This window comes from Panthera pardus, unplaced genomic scaffold, assembly GCF_024362965.1.
Source record: "Panthera pardus isolate Hobbes unplaced genomic scaffold, ASM2436296v1 HiC_scaffold_17, whole genome shotgun sequence".
In the NCBI taxonomy this organism is placed as follows: Eukaryota; Metazoa; Chordata; class Mammalia; order Carnivora; family Felidae; genus Panthera; species Panthera pardus.
Window position 1 is genome coordinate 135,323,510 of NW_026526732.1, and position 24,172 is coordinate 135,347,681.

General features: G+C 42.4%; 1 protein-coding gene across 2 annotated transcripts in view; it reads left to right on the forward strand.

The window, feature by feature from the left end:
* Positions 1 to 24,172, forward strand: part of ADGRF1 (adhesion G protein-coupled receptor F1) — a 41,581-nt gene that overhangs the window by 15,271 nt on the left and 2,138 nt on the right. For both annotated transcript variants that reach the window (XM_019457356.2, XM_019457354.2), the window contains 10 exons: positions 1,941 to 2,090; positions 3,339 to 3,512; positions 5,190 to 5,290; positions 6,152 to 6,210; positions 10,322 to 10,482; positions 11,198 to 11,361; positions 12,769 to 12,957; positions 15,634 to 17,007; positions 19,114 to 19,155; positions 20,172 to 20,231. In XM_019457356.2, the coding sequence (XP_019312901.2) occupies positions 1,941 to 2,090; positions 3,339 to 3,512; positions 5,190 to 5,290; positions 6,152 to 6,210; positions 10,322 to 10,482; positions 11,198 to 11,361; positions 12,769 to 12,957; positions 15,634 to 17,007; positions 19,114 to 19,155; positions 20,172 to 20,231 (2,474 nt within the window). The remainder of the gene's footprint in view (positions 1 to 1,940; positions 2,091 to 3,338; positions 3,513 to 5,189; positions 5,291 to 6,151; positions 6,211 to 10,321; positions 10,483 to 11,197; positions 11,362 to 12,768; positions 12,958 to 15,633; positions 17,008 to 19,113; positions 19,156 to 20,171; positions 20,232 to 24,172) is intronic.

Genomic DNA, 24,172 nt, shown 5'->3' on the forward strand with positions numbered 1-24,172 from the left:
GTGATAGACACTGGTGCCAAGGGACCAGGGTTCAAACCTCAGTAGTGCTTGTGACTGGTGGTATGACCCTAAATCTGTGAAATGAGAATAACAACAATCCCTACTAGCAAAACATTTGTGAAGGTTAAATAACATACGAAGGCATAGCATCCTGCACCATACCTGACAAATAGCTCCCCCTTTCCTTCCTTATCTCAATCCTAACAAAGTCATTAGTGGGTACAACTCTCAATTGAGAAATGGGTTGTGTTCTGAAATTTAATTTGTCCTTCTGATGTTTCAAGCACCAAATATATTTCTTGGAAATAATGATGTCCACAGATGGTTGTTCGGTTCCTGGGTCAGTACACAAAAGCCTTTCCCCCGTGCAGTGGTCTGTCATAAAACAGCGTTCTAATGGTGTCATTGAACTTACCACCATGCAAGGCTGGCTATGATTCTTCAGAAAGTGAAATAAAAATTCAATTTGGAATGCCATGAATACATTTTCCCTCGGAGTAAAAATACAGCTAGTATTTATTGAGCTGTTACTAGATGCCAGGCACTATTTTAAGTGCATTAGACGAATTAAATCCTCACATTGACCCTCTCATTTAGGAACAGTGGTGATCTTTATTTTACAGATAGTGAAATTAAAAACAGAGCTAGGGGGCAAGTGGAATGATTAAAACCCAGTCAACCTGGCTCCAGAACCAGTGCCATTAACCTCTGACACTGACCATTCCCCCACCTCTTACCTGCTTGGGCAGTGGGAACAGGAGTCCCCTTAGCTCTCTCTACTTGGTGTGGCTCCCAAACCTGGGGCAGAGGCTCCAGCCTACAAAGGGAGGGGAGAGAAAGAGGCAGGGCTGAGGCTTTATGGAGTGAGATGGTAGAAGTTATGGCAGATAGGAAGCTCTTATAAATGTTCTGGAACATGTTAGCCTCAGCCAGCTTCCTGCCTTCTGAAAAGTCTAGGGGTTGATCTGCTGATTTTTTTCTCTACAAATTTCCTTTTTGCTTGGACATCCCCATCGGGTCCCTAAGAAATGGGACAGTCTCATAGAAGCTCCCAGCTCATCTGTCCCTGCAAAAAGCATGGATGTCTTGAGAAATCTAAGACTTCTAAGAGATTTCACTGCCAGTGGAAATCAAAGGAAACCCAGGATAAAAGGATGTTCACCTTTTCCCCCTTTTTCTCTAAGGTCCTTCACATTCTCAATCTGGGATCCATAGATGAACTTTGGAGGATCTTGAAACCTCATGAAATCAAGCACTAACTTTCACCTGAACGTGCCTAAATGAGTTCTGGGTGAGAGAATACTCACAGGACTCATATTCTCTCTGAGCCCAGAACGCTTAATGGCCTCTCCTTAGGGAAACAAAAGGTGCTCCGCAGTGATAAGGCATTGATCAGACTTGAGTAGGGTCTGGTTTCGTTTGGCTTTTGCACATCACATAAGGTACTCAAACTTGGCTAATTGCTGGAACCTCTTCCCAGGAGAAAAAAGGGCTCTTTGCTAAGTGTGAGACTGGGGGTTTTATGCCAGAGATACTTCAAGGAGCCCAGAGCTGGGAGAGTAAGAAGGAAGAGTGACTCGGATTTTCTCCCATCTTCTCCCTTGGGTCTTGATCCCTGAAACGTGACCTTGGACGTGTCCTGAGGAACTGTGTAAAGTCAGCAGGGGGAGGCCAGGGTGGGTCAGGGAGAGTGGGAGCAGCTGCCTGAGCAGAGGTGGGGGGATAGACATATATCACTCACATGTGGGACTGTCTGCAAGTGTTTGCTCTGGACGCTCATTTGCACTTAATGTCTAGACGAGCAGATGTCAGTAACAAGCTTTGTGGCCTAGCCTGTGACCCCCCAGACTACATGTGATGGTTGCTTCATGGTGGTTTCCTTGACAATATTTGTCTCTCAGGCTGAAAGAGGAGACTCCTGACTCTCTTCCTCTCTTTAGGCTCAGTCCAGGAATATGAGCTGCTGCTTCAGGTGGCCTACAGAGATTCCAAGGAGAAGAGACACTTGAAGAATTTTCTGAAGCTTTTGAACCCTCCATTGTTATGGTTACATGAACCAATGAAGATTATCAGAGCAAAGGCCACCACATGTAAATCTCCCCCCTGGGAACTGGGAGTAGAAATGGGGAAGGTGGGTGTATCAGTCAGATAGGTTAGGTTATGCTATGGAGACAACCACCCCCACCATATCTATGGCTTGAAAGAATACATGCGTTCTTTCTTCTTCACGCTATATCTCTACTGCAGTTTGGCAGCATGGTTGTGTTTGTGTCACTTGGGAATCCAGACTAATCAATCAGAAACTACCTCAAATGTACCCAGTTTGAGCCAAAAAGAAATGGAAACATAGAGGGTTTCACATTGGCAGTTGAATTCTCCACCTCAGAAGTGACACACATTAGTTCTGCTCACAATTTAGTGGCCAAAACTGGTTTCATGGTTCCATTCAGCCTCGGGGAAGGGGAGGGGGTGGGGGCAAGATATGTAATCTTACTATGTGCCTGGAAAAGAGCAAGAACTAATTGACAAACAGCACTAATGACCACAATGCTGGGGTTCAGAGATGTTAAACGATTTATCTAAAGCAGTAGTTGTCAAAGTATGGTGCCCAGATTAGCAGCAGCAGCATTATCAGGGGACTTAATAGAAATGCAAATCCTTGGCCCCATCCCAGACTTACTGAATCAGAAACTTTGGGATGAGACCCTCCAGGTGGTTCTGACACATGGCAAAATTAAAGAATCATTCACTGCATATCATCATGCATGTTTTCACAAAGATGTCTGGTGACTTTGTTCCAGTTTTTTGTCTATTATAAAGGAATGCCTTTTGATGGGGCATTTTAGGTCAGTTAGTAGGAACCGAGACTACAGAATTGGCTGATGGAATTTTTCCTCACGACTCTCAAAAATGTCTCTCGGTGTTTGCCATCTTGCTTAAGGGGCCTACCAAAAACGGTGTTAGGTAGATAAGAGGAGCCTGCAATGAAGTAGTGGATGGAGAAATACCTTCTAGAACTCTTAAATAACTATCAGGTTTATATACCCTCTTTTGCTTCTCTTTGCCATTCCAAGGGCTATCTACTGGGCATTCATCCTTCCTTTAGATGCTAGACCCAGCCCCTTGATTTTATGTTTGCCAAGCGTTTGATATCAGCCTCAGAATCTATTGAGTTGGACGTTTCCTTACCTTAAACACATTGCCATCCTAGTTTTATCCTTCTGGCTTTTGGTGGGAAACACTGGGTTCAGATTCTAAGTCAGAAACAAGGATGAGAACTCAACGCTAGTCAATTGATAAATCAGACCCCGCGAGACCAAGCTCTGTTTTCTGTGCAGACTGTGGGCACCAGAATGGGGTCCTGCAGTGTTCCTGTGAGGACGGCTATTCCTGGTTCCCTCCCTCATGCCTTGATCCCCAGAAATGCTACCTTCACACGGCCGGAGCCCTCCAGAGCTGTGACTGTCATCTCAACAACCTCACCCAGAGCCTCAGTTTCTGCGAGAGAGCAAGTAAGCGCATCAGGGTGCTGGGAGGAGAGCTCCAGGCCTGCACCCCGGCACCCAACAAGCCATGGAGAGGGAACCCTAGCTCTTCACCCATGTATTCCACTAGCAGAGCTAGTATTTGCAGGGTCATCAACAGGTGGTAACAGTATACCCCACTAGGCTTAACTGCACACAGTGAGAACATCCTAATTGCAGAAAATTCAGACATGCAAGTTGATATTTGAGCATCAGTTCAACCCTGAGGTTCATCTAGCTGAGCTCTGCAATTCTCTGATTTTATTGAGATTTAGGGAGATGCACTGAAATCCCAAGTAGGGGAGCTGCTTGAGTAAATGATTTTCTTTCCTGCCTTCTTTCGTTTCTTTTGCCAACATCAGCTTTCAGAAAAGGGAAGTCTAGAGGTGTGAGAGCAGGGAGGAGCACATAGTGGTTATATTGAAATGCATGTTGAAAACTGCCAACAGGTAGGTGTACTGAATGCATTACCAAACAAAACAAGAAATTAGAAGTCCGTTTTAGGAAACCAGTGGAAGCTGAGTGAGCTGTCGCCTTAGGTTTATGTTCAGTGGGTGATGAGGTGAGCCAAATGACATGGGCTTCAGGGCTTGAAGGTCTTTAAAAAGTTTCCTCAGAGATTACTCCAGTTATCTTGAAGCTTTGGATTTGGGCAGAGCTGAGCAAAGAGTGAAGGAAAAACTGAAATAGCCCAGATCTTCTGGACATTTCTCGCTCCCCTTCCCAGGACGATGCCAATTCACGAAGGCAATGCGTATTTATGAAACACCATCTTTATACCCGGATCAGAGGCAAATTCTGGGAGGACACAATGAAGCACTTCTCTCTATGTATGAATTAGAAGGCTAGTTGGGGAGGTTAGGCTACAATACAAGAAAGAAGATAATATATTTTCTTCAACGAATTTGAATGAAAGTCTACCGTTTGAAGGGTGGTCTGTGTCTATTCCATCTTGAAGAGAGACAACCATGGATGAGACAGGGATTACACTCACAAAGGTCTTCCCAAAGTGGAGCAGGGACATATAAATGTGAGAAATGCTCACAAATAGATATGTCTGTACAAGAGGTTGTAAAGGGGGTACGAACAAAGGACTGTAGGAATTTAGAAGAAGGAAAGAATCTTTGCAACTGGGGATCAAGGGACGGCTTGCACAGGAGGTACATTTCACTAGGTCCTTAATGAAGGATAAATGGTATTTATCCATATAAAAATGGGCAACAACTTGTCCCTGAACAAAAATGTACCAGCAATGGGTAAACAAGCATATGCTAGAGATAGCAAGTAGTGTTTTATTGTTTTGTTTTGTTTTTTAATTTTTAATGGGGACAGTATTTAAGTTCAATGCCTAGATGGGCATATATTTCAGGGTTAAGTGACTGCTTTTTTTTTTTTTTTTTTTAAACCACACATGGTGGCCACACGTTTACCTACTTACAAAGTTGTCTTGATCACCAGCACTTTCCTGTTACGTTACAAATTCACGGTTGAAAATCTAGTTTTATGTACACTTCCTATATTATTTTAGGTGAACATTCATTACAAAAAGAAATTGAAATACTGCTGTTAAATAGATGGGCTCCAAATGTACTTCTGTAATTTTATGCTGTCATAAATTCAAGCGAATAATTTTTATATCCATCAACCTCTTTTTATTTCCCGTAGAGGTTTGGGGCACTTTCAAAATCAATGAACGATTTACCAAAGACCTTTTGAATTCATCTTCTCCTTCATATTCCAAGTATACAACTGGAATTGAAATTCAAGTAAGCACTTTCTGCTTATTACATAAGAAATTGTTGGCTAAACATAAGTTCAAGTGTTTTCAATTCTGCGTGTTTATTTAATGCATATTCTTAATCATTCACATTCAATGAGTTATTACAGAACAGTTAATCACATAGCTCACAACTGACGTACATTGAACATTCTCTTTCTGGGAGAGTTTTAGTAATTGACTTCGTTCCATTTCTCTTGTGTTCACTTTTGCTCATTTATGTGAGTCATATCCTACCGAGTCTTCTTGATTGTTTTCTGTTTTTTTATTTGTCAAAAGAAAATTTTCATGATCTAGGCTCAATTGTCAGCATCTGGGATTTGTTCCGGAAGGAAGCTTCTCTTGTTAGAGGCTAAATAGAATTATTGAGAAAAATTCTGGACTATATAATGAAGTCATCCAAAAATTCGGTCAGTGCCTGTCTGCCTCGGATGATGGTTCAGATGTGATTTTCACTGAAGACATACACAGATACTTTCCAATAGATTCAGTTTCAATGCATATGGAAATTCATGTCGTATTTTTATGAGGGAGAAAACATACATTTCGGGGGTAAATTTGTGTTATCTGGCACCCAATCCCCCCTTATAACAAATTGGTTCTTCCATCTTTATTAGCAAACTAAAAAATAAATGGCGTGACTCGTGTGTGTGTGTGTGTGTGTGTGTGTGTGTGTGTACATTCTCAAGTGCCATTTGAACTATATTTGTATAATAGCAACTACCTCTTGTAGTATCTCTTTGCTCAGTGGTTCTGTTGGTTTATTTATTATCTCCATCAGTTTTTTGCTTAAATATCTTCTTCGAATGGGGGCAAAGATCAACATGTCACCCTTTTTTCTGTTTGTAAGCTTAAAGAAGCACTCAAAAGAATTCAAGATTTTGAGTCGGTTCATGTCACCCAATTTCGGTAAGTAACACAATGGCCTTAGAAGGACATCCTCAGAATTGTGCACCCATCCTGCAGAATTCCTAGTGCTAGGTTCCCAAATGACCTTGACAGAAAATAGGGCAGAACTGGTCTTTCTAGTATTCTTACTAAAACTAGACAAAAGTCTGTAATGCTTTTAAATGTCAGAAGAGGAAACTTAAATATTGAATGGCATTCTCCAAGCTATAGATTAGAGACTGCAACTGCAAACCCACAGTGGGAGAACTTGGGATGAAGCAGGAGATCGTGGTGTGCACGTATGGAACAGGATGAGGGGTGGAGATGAGGGTTATGGGTTGCAGAGGGATGGTTTTTCTCTGTCCTAAGCACAGGGAGATATGGTACAAAGCTGTATAACTGGGAGCCGTGGGAGCAGCCTACGGCGAACCATTATATTTTTCTGCAGGTATCATGTGTGCACCATAACTCATAACCCAGTAGGCATTGTCTACAGCAAATAAAGAGATATTTAGTAAATTATCTTTTTGTTTATGCTTTCATTCCAAAAGTTATATGGTTAGTTAGCCATGTGTACATTGATTACTAACTATTTATAATCTGCTGGATAGAGGAAGTGGCTTAGAGGTCAGAGAACTTGACTTCATATATATATATATATATATATATATATATGTTTTGTTTTTTTTTTCACAGTTAACTTAAAGAATAGCTATAGGAAATTTTCAACAGCATTTGTCATCAATATGCTGTCCTGGATATTATCCTTCCAGATATCCCATGTTCTTATATAAGGGCCCATGTGGATAATTTTCTTTAAAATTCAACACTAGGAAGGACACTGCTTCTTTTTTCTTTCTTTCTTTTTTTAATGTTTATTTATTTCTGAAGCAGAGAGGGACAGAGTGTGAGTGGGAGAGGGGCAGAGAAAGAGGGAGACACAGAATCTGAAGCAGGCTCCAGGCTCTGAGCTGTCGGCACAGAGCCTGATGCGGGGCTCAAACTCACAAACCGCGAGATCACGACCTGAGCTGAAGTTGGACGCTTAACTAAATGAGCCTCCCAGGTGCGCCACTTCTTTTTTCTTATACTAAAGTCTATACAATGAATCATATTTTCCTTCTGACTTTGCAGTCACTGAATGCATAGACAAACTTGAAACTTAATCAGTAATTTTTGTATTCAATATTCATATTTTTCTTTACCTTGGGCCTGGCTTTCCATTTATATTTCTTCAAAAAAAATTTTTTTTTCAATGTTTATTTTTGAGAGACAGAGAGACAGAGTGTGAGTCAGGGAGGGGTAGAGAGAGAGAGAGGGAGGCACAGAATACGTAGGCAGGCTCCAACCTCTGAGCTGTCACCACAGAGCCCGATGTGAGACTTGAACTCATGAACTGTGAGATCATGACCTGAGCTGAAACTGGACGCTTAACTGACTGAACCACCCAGGTGCCCCTCCATTTATATTTCCAATGTATATTCCATTCTAAATGTCTTATAAGCTATCTCCAATAATTTGTAGAAAAAAATCAAAGCTAAAGTAGGCATAAGTCTATAAAATACTATTATTTAAGTTTCACTCTTTATGTATATGATTTAAAGTAAGTCTTAATTTCTTAGTGTCTCAATTTACTTCTCTGTTAAACAGTACTGTTAACACATGTGGAATCTGATTTAGCTTCATTAAATCAAATGAAATAATAGGCAGGAAAATATTTTGTAAACAATGTTTTCTTGATAGAAGAACCATATTGATGCAAAGACATTGTGATTCTCACTACCTAAAAGAATATTTGGATTTATTCATACATTGTGAGTGGTAGTTCGGTGTAGTGATTAAGAATTTGATATTTGGAGTATCAGTTAATAACTAATAATTGCTTGACCCAACTTCTCTTTAGGATTCCAGCTCCCTTATCTACATAATGGGGCTAATACAATGTGTACCTCATGGAATTATTGCAGGATTAACTTAATATATGTGATCTCACTTGTTTTCATGACTTCGAACACCATGTGTATGCTGGTGGCTTCTTCTAAATTTATTACTTGAGCTTGGCTCTTCTCATAAAGTCCAAACCCAAATATCCAATTGCCTGTTAGCATCTCCACTTGATGTTCTAGCAGGCACGTCACATATAATGTGTCCAAAACAGGGGTCCTCCAACTTTTCTTCTCAGAACCTTTAACCTACTTCTCCTGCTATCATGCCCATCTCAGTTACAGCGGTGCTAGTCTTCCAGTTGCAGAGACCCAAACTTGGAGTCATCCTTTGTAATCATTTTTTACCGAGATATAATTATGTACAGTGATACGCTCAAACCTCATGTGTGAGGTTGAATAAGCTTTGACAAATGCTTGCATCAGCCACCTTTTAATAAGACAGAACATTTTCATCACCCCGAAAGTTCCCTTGTGCCTCTTTCTAGCCAATTCGATGCCCCACCTGCCACTAGAAATAACCACTGCTCATTTTTCTATCATCATAGGCTAGTTTTGTCTATTCTAGAACTTCATACAAATGGAATCACCCAATGTGTAATTGTTTTGTGTGTCTGACTTCTTTCCCTCAGCATAATGTCTTCGAGGGTCATTCTTGTTTTTCTGAGTGTCAGGGCCTGCCTCCTTTCTATTGCCAAGTGTTATTCCATTGTATGAATGCACCGCAATTTGTTTTTTCTATCCCTTGGAGTCATTCTTGACCGGTTCTTTTCTCCATTCCCAGCATCCTTAGCAATTCCAGTGGCTCAGTCTTCAAGTACAACCTGGCCATTTCTCTCCACATACACCGCACCCAAGTTCAAGCCACCATCATCTCTTTCCTAATGGGTCCTCCTGTTTCCCCGCTTCCCTCTCTTCAGTCCATTCTATGCAGCAGCCAGAGTGATGCTCTTCAGCAATAAACCTGAGCATACCACTGACTTTTACTAAAGAATAAAACCTTTTAATAAAAAATAAAATTCAAACTCTAAGGCCCTATTCAATCTGGCTCTTGACTGCTTATCTAATATCATCTTCCACCATTTCTCTCCTGCTCATTGAAAACTTAGTTATGCTAGAATTAGTTAATTAGGTAATTAATTAATTTTTGTCCTCTAACTTATACTGATTTTGTTGAACCCAATGTATTCTCCCTGGATAATTGAAGCCTACGTTGAAGAATTTGCACATTGAGAAGCAACTTCGGTTCTTGACCTGGCAGCTAGACTTTATTTTTTTTTTGATTGTTTTTAATGTTTATTTATTTTTGAGAGAGAGAGAGAGAGAGAGAGCAAGCGGGGGAAGAGCAGAGAGAGAGGTAGACACAGAATCTGAAACAGGCTCCAGGCTCTGAGCTGTCAGCACAAAGCCTGACTCAGGGCTCGACCCTGGGACCAGTGAGATCATGACCTGAGCGACCCAGGCACCCCTGGAAGCTAGTCTTTCAATGTATCCCACTCATAGACATTTTCCTGCATGCGGGCCTTCACACCTGCTGACACGCTACATCGATGTTCTTTGCAATACTAGCTTTTCTTCTCATCATTTGGGCCTCAGCTTCAGAGACTCTCTGCACAGAAAAGCCTTTTCTACCCAGCCTTATTTAAAGTGAGCCTCATCTCTACCTGCTATTCTTATTTTTTAAAGCAATTTTATTTTATGTTATTTTATTTTATTTTATTTTATTTTATTCTGGAAAGAGAGAGAACACACGAGCAGGGGAGAGGGGCAGAGGGAGAGAGAGCATCTCAAGCAGGCTCCATACTCAGCACGAAGCCAGCTTCAGGGCTTGATCCCATGACCCGGGGATCATGACCTGAGCTGAAATCAAGAGTCAGACCCTCAGTCAGCTGAGCACCCAGGTGCCCCTCCACCTGCTATTCTTATCATTGCACCTGTCTCTCATAACACTTAACTAAATGTATATATTATATATATATATATGTATATTTTTATGTTATATAAATTATGTATAATTGTTTATGTATGCTGGTCACTTGTTCCCTATTTGCCTTGTCTTCTCCACTAGAATGTAAGCTTCATGAAGGCAGGGACCAAATCTGTTTGATGTGTTCCTGTGGACCCAATGCCGTGCATACACACAGCAGGCCCCGCGTGACTGAATGAATCTCATTTTTCTTTCCACATAGTCATTATAGGGATGGAAGCATCATTGCTGGGTTTGAAGTTGTGGGTTCCAGCAGCACATATGAGCTGCTGTCAGCCATCGAACAGGTGGCTGAGAAGGTGAAGGCAGGCCTTCGCAAGCTGTTCCCACTAGAAGACGGCTCTTTCAGAGTATTTGGAAAAGGTACTACCCAATTCCCTTCCCTGGCTCAGGTTACGGGAGTCCCTTAATTAGTCGCTTACTTGTGTCTTCGGGGAGTAGACTGGAAATGTTTCTGATACAGGATTGTTCTAAGACTGACTTTCCATAGACACAGTCAGCCTTTCCCCCGTCACCATGATGAAACTCAGCTTCAGTGGACGATTTCGGTGCGATCTGGTCTCCAGTTCCCAGGGCAGACACTGTGGAAGATGGGCTTTTCAGCAGGCTGTGGTGGAAACGACTGAAACTCGTGACTGGTCACAATGTGAGAAGCTTTCAAAGGAACACACGTGCCACCCTACCACGGCAACTGCTCCTCTTTCAACCGTATCATTACTACTTTGTTCCCTCGCTCCTGGAAGAGTTTCTGATTTTCTGACACTTCCTTGCAGAGTGAAACTCTTTCCTGAGAGTGATTGCACCCTGTCTTATTTCCACCTGCGGCTTACTAGCTGATAGCCCATCAAAAGCAAGAGTGCTGGCACAGATCAGACACCAGCCAGCCTTGGGGAAGGCGCCAGAAAGGACAAAAGGGTACTGACAAGGCTGAAGCTGGGCATCAAGGACAGATTTCTACTCCTAAATTTTGCCTGGGTTTTGTCTCTGAAAATATGACTTCTAAAGCACTGCCGTATGGTTTATACGGCACGCCGGGATATTTAGACACTTTTCCTCTCTGTTTCCATTTTTTTCCCAGCCCAGTGTAACAGCATTGTCTTTGGATTTGGGTCCGGGAATGACGAGTACACTCTTCCCTGTAGCAGTGGCTACGCTGGAAACATTACAGCCAGGTGCCAGCCCTCTGGGTGGCAGGTCCTCAGGGAGACATGTGTACACTCTCAGCTGGACGAACTGAAGAAGGTGAAGCGTGTCTGTCTCGTGTTTTGAATTTCACGGTGGGCATCCCCCAGTGAACGTGGGCTAGGCAGTAGATAATATATCAATTTGTCTCGGTGGTTAGTGCACAGAGGTCGAGGGTGTTATCAGAGCCTGGCAACCCCAGGGAGTGTGGGCATGGGTAGCAGAGTCCAGGTGGAAGCCGAGAGAGTCAGAACAAGTCAGAGTTGATGTTTCTAGTGGGGAGGGTGCTACAGACGAATGAGTCAATGCTGAAGAATTCTAAGATAGCAAAACAGCAACTAAGCTGGCCTTAGAAGCCCAGAAAGCCGGGGGATCAAAGATCTAAGTGAAGGTGTGAGTCAGAAGCTGTAAACTCAGAACAAGTGAGAGGATCACACATCAGAAACCTGGGCAGGGAGTGGGTCAGCCAGGGGTGAACCATATACGATGACAGAGCTGCAATGGATCTCAAGGGCCATCTGGCTTATCAACCCGTTTTTGTTGATCAGGAATTGAAAGACTAAGAGGCTAATGGTCCCTCTGGTAGCAATAGCACTGAACTAAAAACATGATCACTTGATATCCAGTCCTGGACTATGACCTCCACATGATGTTTCCTTAGAAAGCTTCAGGTCCTTAAGGCAAGGTGGATAGAAAGATGGAAGCAAATGGCGAGGGATTAGAACTCAAGAAAAAGAAAGAAGGGACTCTGAGATCAGTTCACAGACACTATTTTGCAAATCGATGTCCATATTGAGCAGAACTTATCTCCCAGCCAGAGACCCTGCTATTGTAGATGAAACTCAGAATGATCTTTCTCAGAAGACTATAGAAAGTTTACTGCTTCCTTTCTGAGTTTTCTCATCTGTAAACTGGGGAGGGAGATTGGACCAGATGGCTTCTGGAGTCTATCCTTGTTCTTGCCTTCTCTACATCGGTTCCAGACAGGGACCATAGCTGGGACTAGTCCCCTCCAAGTGTGAGGGCAGGCAGATCCCAGGTGCTCTGAGTAGAGAACAGCACTGTCAGTTGAGGAGAGCAAAAAGGAAAACAGATGGGATCTGATTCCTGGGTTGACTTTGAACGGAAAGGAATATCCCTTCTTGGCTGCCTTTCAAGCTAGCTCAGTGTAGCGAAGGCAGAGGGGAGCCTGAAGGAAGAAGCAAAACTCTTAATCCAATGACAAAGTGTAGTCCTATCTCCACATATGTCCTTTTGTCTTCTCATCCCACAAGGATTTCTTGGCATCGTATGGTGGATATAACATAGGACTTAGTGCCAGTAGAGCCTACCTTTCCACTTCCCGCTGTGTAGTTTGGAAAGTCACCAAATCTCACTGAATATCAGTTTCTGTATAATCAGGGTAAAAATGTATATGAAACACAAGCATTTTGTTGTTCTCTAGAACTTAACCATTTTTATTCCTAGAATTTCAGTGTGATCGCAGGCAATGCCACTGAGGCAGCTGTGTCATCCTTGGTGAGAAATCTTTCAGTCGTCATTCGGCAAAACCCATCAACTACAGCTGGCAATCTGGCTTCAGTGGTGTCCATTCTGGACAACGTCTTGTCTCTGTCACTGTCAAGTCATTTCAAGGTGTCCAATTCAACCATGGAGGTATGGTCTGCCTGTGCTAGAAGAACTCACTGTATTTTTTTTTTTTTTAAGTTTATTTATTTATCCCGAGAGGTTGGGGAAGGGTAGAGAGAGAGAGAGAGAGGGAAAGAAAGAATCTCTGATGTGGGGCATGGTCTCCTTAACTGTGAGATCATGACCTGAGCCTAAACCAAGAATGGGACACTTAACTGACGAGTCACCTAGGCATCCTAAGAATTCACCTTAGGTGTGCTCCGTCTCTTAGGAAGAATGATAAAAGCCTGAGTTGAAGACGCACCACTGAAAAAGACCAAAGAGGGTGGATTCTTGATTCTGGCTCAGGTCACAATCTCTCAGGCCCCACATCAGGCTCTGTGCTGACGGTGTGGAGCCTGCTTGAAATTTCCTCGCTCCTCTCTCTCTGCCCTTTCCCCACTCGTGTTCTCTCTCTCTCTCCCTCTCTGTCTCTCTCAAAATAAGCTTTGGGAAAAAAAGACTGAAGAGTCATGTAACAGTCTTTGTATGAGCTTTACTGCTTCCTCCATAGTGTACAATGAAGTCACAGGATTGATTATGTGAGTTCAAAGAGGGGCTGCCTCTAGGCAGGCTTAGAGGAAGGAATGAGCTTCTCCACTGTGTGGCATAGGTGCCAACTTTCTCCTGTCTCTGCAGTTATATTTCCTGTGGCTAAAAGCTCTAATTTTAGTAGTATATATTTTAAGAACTCCCTCATTTTGACCGGGGAATTCAAGGTTTAGTTTGGATATTTAAATTTTTTTTTTTAACGTTTATTTATTTTTGAGACAGAGAGAGACAGAGCATGAACGGGGGAGGGACAGAGAGAGAGGGAGACACAGAATCAGAAGCAGGCTCCAGGCTCTGAGCCATCAGCCCAGAGCCCGACGCGGGCTCGAACTCACGGACCGCGAGATCGTGACCTGAGCTGAAGTCGGACGCTTAACCGACTGAGCCACCCAGGCGCCCCTAGTTTGGATATTTAAAAATTAGTTTAGGGGCACCTGGGAGGCTCAGTCGGTTAAGTGTCTGACCCTTGATTTGGCTCAGGTCATGATCTCATGGTTGTGAGATCGAGCCCCATATCAAGCACTAGGCTGGGCATGGAACCTGCTTAGGTTCTCTCTCTCTTCCTCTCCTTCTGCCCCTCCCCTTCGAGCGTGCACATGCTCTCTGTCTCAAAAACAAACAAACAAACAAACAAACAAATAAAAAATAGCTTAAAATTTATGCAAGTAAAACTTGCTTACTAAGAAATGCAAATAGGCAAAAAATAATAATAAAGATATGTAATCTGGTCACCCTAGAATAGCCATTGCTTACATTTCAGGTATCACCTCAGTGCCTAGAAAATGACAAAATGACAAGTAGCACATAGAAGGTACTCAATAAATATTTCTTAACTGAATGTCCTTCCAACCATTTTGGATACATGCATTGTGTATGTTAAAGTACATAATATTTTACACAACTGGATTATAGAATGGATATGTCAGAGATGACATTAAATATAAATAGGCTAAACTCCCTGAATCAAAGGAAAGATGCTCAAAAAAATTTTTTTTAAAGCCTGGCTTTGTGCTGTTTACTAGAAGCCAGCTAAAACAAAACGACACAAAAAATTTAAAAATAAAATGAAGAGCACAGAGCAGGCAAACAGAAACCAAAAGAAGGCAGAGGTTCCAAGGGGCAGTACAAGAAGCATGCTATGGGACTCAGGGCAAGAAGCCACAGAGGGCTCATTTAGGGTGAGACTCAGTCAGAGTGACAACGCCTGGGGCGTTGACAATGCCTGGGAACCTGAGCCATAAGCCAGAGACACGGTCCACCTTTCAAGGGCTTGTTAGGAAAAGGAATCTCTTAAACTAAGACTGACACTTAAAACCCACAACAATTCCATGCTTCTTGGTTGCTTGTCCAGTTTTTAAGGATTTTTACTTTATATTCTCTTCTATTAATGGTCATAAACACACATGGATTAAAACTTGAACGTCCATGACATGAATTTAGAACTTCTGATGTTAGCAAAAGAAACATAATGTTGGAGAGCAGTTCAAAATAACATCTTACTCCTTGAGCCTCAGCTGAACTATTAATAAGGCAGCCATGTTGGTCATCTCTGAGGACAGAAATGGGCCCTGATGCAACCCACATCACAGGATTCTTTGTCAGCCATGCTGGATCCCCAGTGTGAATGCCCCCGGGAGATCACTCTGAGACTTCTATGATTCTGCTGACCCAAGTTTCTTAACCCAAAGCTTCCACCGTGCAGAGCAACTAAGCTGATTATTGCTGATGAATTTGAATGTGGTCCTCAACCGAGTCAACTCTCTGGGCATTTGTACTATACTTTTTGAAAAAAAAAAAATTTTTTTTTTTTGCATTTATTTATTTTTGAGAGACAGAAAGAGGCAGAGCACGAGTGGGGGAGGGGCAGAGAGAGAAGGTGACACAGAATCCGAAGCAGGCTCTGGGCTCTGAGCTGACAGCACAGAGCCCGATGCGGGGCTCGGACTCACAAACCGTGAGATCATGACCTGAGCCGAAGTCGGACGTTCAACCGACTGAGCCACCCAGGCGCCCCTGCTATTGTAGTATACTTAATATTCTAATGACTCTCTGCTCTTAGTCCTCTGAACTGCTTATTCAAAATGCAAACCGACTTTCATCCTTGTATTTCAGGATGTCATCAGTATTGCTGACCACATCCTTAATTCAGCATCAGTAACCAACTGGACGTTGTTACTGCGGGAAGAACAGCATGCCAGCTCACGATTACTGGAGACACTGGAAAACATCAGCAGCCTCGTACCTTCGACAGCTCTGCCCCTGAGTTTCTCTCGGGAATTCATTCACTGGAGAGGGATTCCAGGGTCCCAAAGCCAACTTGAGATGGGTTACAGCTATGAGGCTAAAATATTCCCCCCAAATACTTCCATTCCCATCAGAGGCCATGTGTTAATTGGGTCAGACCAATTCCAGTGGTCCTTTCCAGAAACTATTATCAGCATGGCCTCATTGACCCTGGGGAATATTCTATCCATCGCCAAAAATGGAAATGCTCAGGTCAATGGGCCAGTGATATCCACGGTTATCCAAAACTATTCCATAAATGAAATTTTCCTGGTTTTTCCCAAGACAGAGTCAAATCTGAGCCAGCCTCACTGTGTGTTTTGGGATTTCAGGCATTTGCAATGGAACAATGCGGGCTGCCACCTAGTGAATGAAACTCCAGACACGGTGACGTGCCAATGTACTCACCTGACCTCCTTCTCCATACTGATGTCACCCTTTGTCCCCCCTGCCATCATCCCCTTTGTGAAATGGATCACTTTTGTGGGACTGGGCATCTCCATCGGAAGTCTCACCTTATGCCTAATCTTCGAAGCTCTATTTTGGAAGCAGGTCAAGAAAAACCAAACTTCCTACACGCGCCATATTTGCATGGTGAACATAGCCTTGTGCCTCCTGATTGCTGATGTTTGGTTTATCGTTGCTGCCACTGCAGACTCCACAGTAAGCTTTTCTGGAGTCTGCATAGCTGCAGTGTTTTTTATGCACTTTTTCTACCTCTCCTTGTTCTTTTGGATGCTCATGCTTGGCATCCTGCTAGCTTATCGGATCCTCTTTGTGTTCCATCACATGGGCCTGCATTTGATGATGGCTTTCGGGTTCTGCCTGGGCTATGGGTGCCCTCTCATCATATCTGTCATCACCATTGCCGTCACGCAACCTGGCAATGGCTACGAAAGGAAAGACGTGTGTTGGCTTAATTGGTCTGATAAGAGCAAACCCCTCTTGGCCTTTGCTGTTCCTGCACTGACTATTGTGGCTGTGAATTTGGTTGTGGTGCTATTAGTTCTCACAAAGCTCTGGAGGCCCACTGTTGGAGAAAGGCCGAGTCAGGACAACAAGGCCACTATTGTCCGCATGGGGAAGAGCCTCCTCATCCTGACCCCTCTGCTGGGCCTCACCTGGGGCTTTGGCATAGGAACAATAGTGGACAACCGGAATCTGGCTTGGCATGTTATTTTTGCATTACTCAATGCATTCCAGGTAAGAACAATAAGAATAACTTCTTATATCATCAGGTGATGGGAATGATTATAGAGAACTGAGGTTGGTAATACCACTCTGGAGGTTATCTCCTCTCCCGGCCCCACCAGGTCTGTAAACCAACACTGCCTGGCAACAGTGAATAGAAAACAAACAAACAAAAGGATCCATATTTTCCAAGAGTTATTCTTATACTGAAGCAGAATATTAGACTTCTTCAGTAATCCATCCCAGGATTTTAATTTTTGAGAGAAAGACAGAGCGTGAGTGGCAGAGGAGCAGAGAGAGAGAGAGAGAGAGACAGAATCTGAAGCAGGTTCCAGGCTCTGAGCCGTCAGCACAGAGCCCGATGCGGGGCTCGAACTCGTGAACCATGAGATCACAACCCGAGCCGAAGTCGGACGCAACCGACTGAAGTCACCCAGGCACCCCTCCATCCCAGGATTTGAAATCTGTTTGAGTTCATATAGCTAACGTTAATCCCTCTTGCTGCTGACTCAGTCCCCTTTCTCTTGGGCAGACCTCTCTGCAAAAGCACACAGGGAAAGGGAAAGAAATCAAGAGTGATTGTTGACTCTGCATGGTGCAAAGGAAGTCTCTAGAGCATGACAGAGCAGGAGCTGGCAAACTGTGGCCAGCTCTGTTTTTGTAAATAAAGTTTTATTGGAAGACAGCCACAACAGTTTTTTTAGATACGGTCTGCGACTGCTTTCTTTACACTGGCAAAACTGAGCAGTTGTGATCGTATGACCTGCAAAGCCTAAAACATGTCCTCTCTGGCTCTTTCCAGAAAAAGTTGGCCTACCCCTGCTGCAAAGCATGGGTTTTACATTCCACAACCAGAGAGTGGTCAGAGAGGAGGTAGACAAAGTAATCTTTAGGATTTGATGAGTCTGGAAGAGAGCCTTTAATCCTGGTTTGACGAAAATTTGCTGGTCCCCTCTGGACAATGATTCGGGAAGGTGGTGGTTAAACATTTGAGCTCTGTACTTGAATAGGTCTCAGCTCAAATATGTCACGTTATCAACTGTGACCACTAAAAAAAAATTATTTAATCTCTCTTTCAATTCTTTCATCTGTTAAACAGGGATAATATCATTACCTGTATCATAAAGTAGATATGAAGATGAAATGGCATAAGTTAGCTCTTAGCACAGTGCCTGGCACATAGCAGACGCTAATAACGTCTTCTAAAAGCAAGTGGTTTTCCACCTATGTTAGCATACTGGTGAATGTTTTCAGTGGTAGGACAGAGGGCAAACCTCGAAAGCACGGACCTAATGGTGACGGGCTTAGGGAGCTTCTGTTGAGGGCAGACCCGTGGTGATATGCTGTGCGAACAGGCACCAGTTGAGGGTGCTCTGACAGGGAAGAGGATTCCAAGGTACAAGAAAGCCTCTTCCAGGGGTTCCCCAAGGGTGGACCTGATGGAAAGGGTGCAGCTAAAGGTCCTCCGTTTGATCTTAGGGTTGGACCTCAATGCCCACTGCTGTCATAAATGTTTAGTCAATGTTTATTTAATGCCTATTCTAAAGAAAGACTAAGATATAGAGGCAGATGGAAGTGATTTGTATTGGGTGTAGGATGACACAAAGGGGAAAATAAATCTCAGCATGTATTTATTTATTTATTTATTATTATTACTTTTTTTAACGTTTATTTATTTTTGGGACAGAGAGAGACAGAGCATGAACGGGGGAGGGGCAGAGAGAGAGGGAGACACAGAATCGGAAGCAGGCTCCAGGCTCTGAGCCATCAGCCCAGAGCCCGACGCGGGGCTCTAACTCACGAACCGTGAGATCGTGACCTGAGCCGAAGTCGGTGCTCAACTGACTGAGCCACCCAGGCGCCCCTCAGCATGCATTTAAAACTTTATTCACTCACTTCTTTATACATTCGACACAAACATTTTTGAGTGCTTGTGTTATGCCAGGCATTGGGGAGTGACCCAGGGTCCTTGCCTTCAAGGAGCCCACTGTCTAGTAGGAAGACAGACAAGAAAACAACTTCCATGTTGGGTGATAGAATAGTAGTGCATATCAGTGCTTCATTTTTCTGGAAAAGATAAGACCATGCACGTGATCTATTCTTTTTTTTTTTTTTTAGGGTTTTTTCATCTTATGTTTTGGAATGCTCTGGGATAGTAAGGTATGTGTGTTCATTTCTCTCTTTATCTCTTTCTTCTTCTAATCCAGGCATCCAACCCAATAAGATTTCTGGGCTCTTATTCACAATAGAGATGAGACCCTGGGTACTTTTGTAATCAAATTTTATAATTTTATAAAAGGCAGACTCAGGAAGACTCAGTGGAAATACTCACCTCTGAAAATAAAACTATATAGAACTAATCACAACATATAATGTGAACATTGTAGACAAAAAAGGGAAATTGTTTTTACTTTTCATTTTGCCACTTTTATCCACCGTTTGGCAGTCATTGAAGAGCGAAAGTACTTTCAGGAAGGTTGAATTTTCTGTTTCTCCTCGATTAAATGTATGCATTTACTTAGAACATGCTGGAAGGAGTATCTCCTCCCATATTTCTAGAGTTTTATATGGTAAATATTAAATAGCCTTTAACATTAAATAAAATCTCTAATGAAGGACAACCAATGTGAGCAAAAGATTATAGAAAAAATTTTATATCAACTTGTTTCATTATTTTGCCCAAGCTTTGAGCAAGTCTGTTGAGAGACGTAAAGACAGTAAGCTAAGCGATATGGACTTTGTTTTAATAAGAAGATAAGAATATTTTATAATTAGCACAATTTTAGCACATATCCAAAATCCCTGTTTACAGAGAAGCAATTTGCTGTTCTTGAGGAGACTAAATAATTCTCTTAATGGCATCATTCACATGGTCAGGAAAGTCTTTACTTCAAAGATAAATTTCAGCTTAGCAATTATTATAAATTACTATTTGCCTAGGATCTGAATTATGACAGCTTTTGGTACTGTTGTTCTTTGTTGAATCTTAGATTTGTTTATAGGTAAAGCAAACAAATATAACAAATCCTTTCATCAGATAGCCATGGTTAAGGTCTATTAAGTGCTTCCAGGAAATACCTCTAGTAAACAACAATTCCAATCTGTAGTTTTGTTCTGGATTTGTCTTTTATGATTGAATATGTGCCTGTCTTCAATATTTCTTTGTTGCCTTATAGCTGCGACAATTGCTGTTCAACAAATTGTCTCCTTTAAGCTCTCAGAAGCAAGCATCAAAGGTAATCATCTGCTGCCATGAGTCCAATGCCTGAAGTTCCGGTTTCATACTTTTCTCTGTGTGCAGTTTTATAGCAAGCCCACTTTTGCATAACCCCTTGAGTTTCCGGCACCATTATATTTCTGTTATCTGGCATGGTTCCTAGCACAGCGTCAATACTCATAAAGTTGAGTGAGTGAGACAATGAATGAGTGAATGAATGAATGAGTGTATAAATGAATGAATGAGAAGGCAGGGAAAGTTACAAAGATGTTCAAGCACTGAGGTCTGTGGGAGTTCTTGTGGGCAACTGCCTTAGAGCAATCATTTGCTTTAGTCTGACTTGTCTGCCAATATCTAGAGTCAGTGAGACCCTTTTCTCTGAATGACTTTCTGGACCTCCTGTAGACCATTTTGCTTTCATAAAAGTAAACGGTGAAGTCCTTGATTAACTTCTAATATGTGAAATGTCCTCTCTGAGTTTTCCCTCTTAAGTGGGTATAACTGTCCCTTGCAACTGTAGCTGTTAAATCTACAAACTGAGACATTTGTATGGCAACAGAGGATTCCTGTTTCATTCTTTGCCATTATAGTGCAATCCATTTAAGGAGAATATAGTAGGAACAAACGCCTTTGTGTTCATATTTTGCATTTTTGAAGTCAATTTAGTCTTTTGCTTTTCAGCAAAACACTGAAGGCCTTTCAGAACGAGCTCTAAAGCAGAGATTTTTGTGTTTGATAAAAGTCAACTGACTTAAGTCGATGTAAACCTACATGGTGTTTAGAGATTTTTATAAGGGACAAGATAATCTTTTGAAATAATAATAGTAAAAAAAAAAAAAAAAAGCCCAACTGTGAAGAAATTAACCTTTGACCTTAAAATTTTTCCCTGGCTCTGCATTTCCTAGTACCGGGAATTGCTGTGAGTTAGGGATCGGTGGCCCGTGAGAGCATACCTGCCCTGTATTTCTGACTCAGTAACCAATTGGCTGAATGATTTTAGGAAAGTCACATGGTACCTTTTGGTTTTAATTTTTGTTTCAACTGTTAATATTAACTGTTGGGCTGGTCACTCAAAGCAGAAGTTCTGATTTTCTGTGATTTTGAGTTTATGTCTTGAAGAACCAAACTCTTCAACCAGGAAAAGTGAAACTAAGAAATCACTCACTATTCTTCAGAAAAGGAGGGAGCTACAGCATATGTGACTGCATTATAGAAAAACCTAAAGTTAACAAGGTAACACAGGACACCCCCCACCCCACCAAGCAAGAAGTCAGAATTTTTCTCATTTGAAAACCAAAGAGAGAAAAACACCCCAACATAAATTATAACAAAAACAAAAGTAAGGATGCCTGACAGTGTTTTTTCTCCCTGTTTCTAATGTAGAGTGTTGACACTGGTCAGCAGGCAGCTGTGGTCACTGAGGCATCTTGTGGATTTGTACTCCTTTTCCAATGTCATTTTTAAATCAGATGACAAAAGTGGGATTTTGTTTTCGGGTTAGGTGGCTCACTTGCTTTAAAATAAATGTATATTTGGCAGAATAGAAGATGGGTGTTCGTAATTTCCCAAGGCTCATGGAGACCCATGGTGTCCCTTTTAATTTCATCACAAATTACCACCATTTCCTCACTTAGACATTATGTAAATTGATGACATTGATCATTGGGGTCATGGGGTTCAGGAGTGTGGCTAGATGAATACCAATTTTGTCCTTACCAGAGAGTCACTCCCCTTGTGTCAGCAACTGAGCAGTGGGCATGGGCCAGGTATTAGGTATCCCCTCCCTCTAAAATGTTCTTGCAAAGGGAGAAGCCACCACTTGCTATGGGTGAGAAAGCACTGTCCCCTCCAGCTGTGACATGCATCGTTTTTACCCTCATCTATTGGCTGTTGCTAAAGTCAATGATATTCAGCTACAGGAAGACTGATATGTATGTTGCAAATAGTTGCAATATGCCTGGAGGAGAAGAGTGGATCAAGAGGGATGAGGAAGAGGTATTGTGTTACAAGTTAAGCTGAAGCCACATTTCAATGCTGAGGAAGTTTGAATGTAAAACAGGAACCCAGATGACCCCGGGTGAGGAATGAGAAGGGGAGGAAAAGATACCTCTATGGGAATGTTCCTGCAAGAAACTCGTCATGAGAGAAAAGAGAGTGAGGGTGGAAAGCAGACGCAGACTCAGGACAGCAGTGATGGTAGAGCTGAGTCACAAGGACGTGAGCAAGTCCATATGCTGGGAGGGATGAGCCAGCAAAGATAGTCTGAAGACAAACGGGGGTTGGGAAGGATGACTGAAGGAAGAAGATTCTTGGGAAGGCACATGGAATGGCTCGACTTAAGACAGAGGGGTCAGACTCTTCCCTGGACACAGGAAGCATCAGTTTGATGCAGATAGAGCAACGTGTGCAGATTGGGTCAGGGGGTGAGAGAATTCAGACCGGGATACTTTTTTGTTTTGTTTTGTTTTTACAGTAGGAGAAAAGGCTATCCAATAAGAGATGGAAAAATGGATGGCAAAATAGGGGTGTTAAAAGGGCAGTGAAATTTGGGTTGTTGGCTGAAAGGAATGAAAGTAGTCCACAGTGTTCTCCACAAGGACCATCCCTCAAGCCGCCATGACACTGCGTGGACCCATGGTGCAGTTTCTCTCGAATCCTTGCTGAGGGCTCAGGGACCCTTCTTGGCCCTTCCATCGTCTCTAGCCATGTTCTCTGCAACTCTTCACCAAGAGGCAGACACTGGTGGCCCCTACAGAATTTCCCTCCAGAGAGAAGTTATTTAATTGTTTATGGTTCCAATGATTCAGGTCCTTTTATTTGACCAAGAGCTTAACCCCATATATTCACATGTCTGAAGAGGCTGCTTTATCCCAGACCATGTAGAATCCCTGAGTGTGTTGAAATCTAAGCAATCTAAGATTCTTCTCTCTCTATGGGGCAGGATGCAGTTTTAAAAGCAATGATAATGACCGTAGAATTTTTCTTTAGTATATGTTTACTAAGTCCTGAATCTAGAAAATCAATTATTTTGCTTTGGAAGTTTCAGACATTTCTCATTCCTCTCTCTATGATAATCTTTTTCCAGAGCTCAATGTGGGGTAGCAACTTCTATATTTCCATGAAAATCAGGAGCTATCACTGGGTTGCCCACTGCATATAACAAGAACCTTTTTTCTTCCATCTTGATTTAGCTTCCTCATGATATGGACAGTGATAGAAAATGGATCTTATTCTTTCTAATTATTCCTGGTGCCTAACATAGTGTCTAGCATACAGTGGTACTCAATAGGAGATGTTAAATTGATGAATAAATCAACTGCTGAGTGGAAAAGGATACAGTGTATCTTAACACATTTACCTTTCCCCATAAGAACATATTCTTCATTTTAAAAATTTGATTTCAGTGAGATAATTCAGTTTTCAAATTTTTGAACTCTATTTAGCCTCTGCAGCAGTTGCTAAAGGATTATTCACAAAGGGATTTGAATGCTAAGATGAGTGAGAATAAGGCAAAGTTTTATTTGAGACCATTTTTATAGAACTATTGTTTTTCCCCCCTGGGATTTCTTTTCTAGTGATACATGTGTGAACCAAAGAAATGTAAGCATAGACATGAAAAAAGATAATGCCTTATTTATTTCATTTATTTATTTTAATGTTATTTTTGAGAGAGAGAGAGTATGAGCAGGAGAGGTGCCAAGAGACAGAGGGAGACACAGAATCTGAAGCAGGTTCCAGGCCCTGAGCTGTCAGCACAGAGCCCAACATGGGGACCCACGAGCTGTGAGATCATGACCTGAGCTGAAGTTGGACACTTAACCGACTGAGCCACCCAGGCACCCCAATAATGCCCTCTTTAAAACTTCTTTCTGGTTTGGGGCGCCTGGGTGGCTCAGTCGGTTGAGCGACCAACTTCGGCTCAGGTCATGATCTCACAGCTCGTGAGTTCGAGCCCCACGT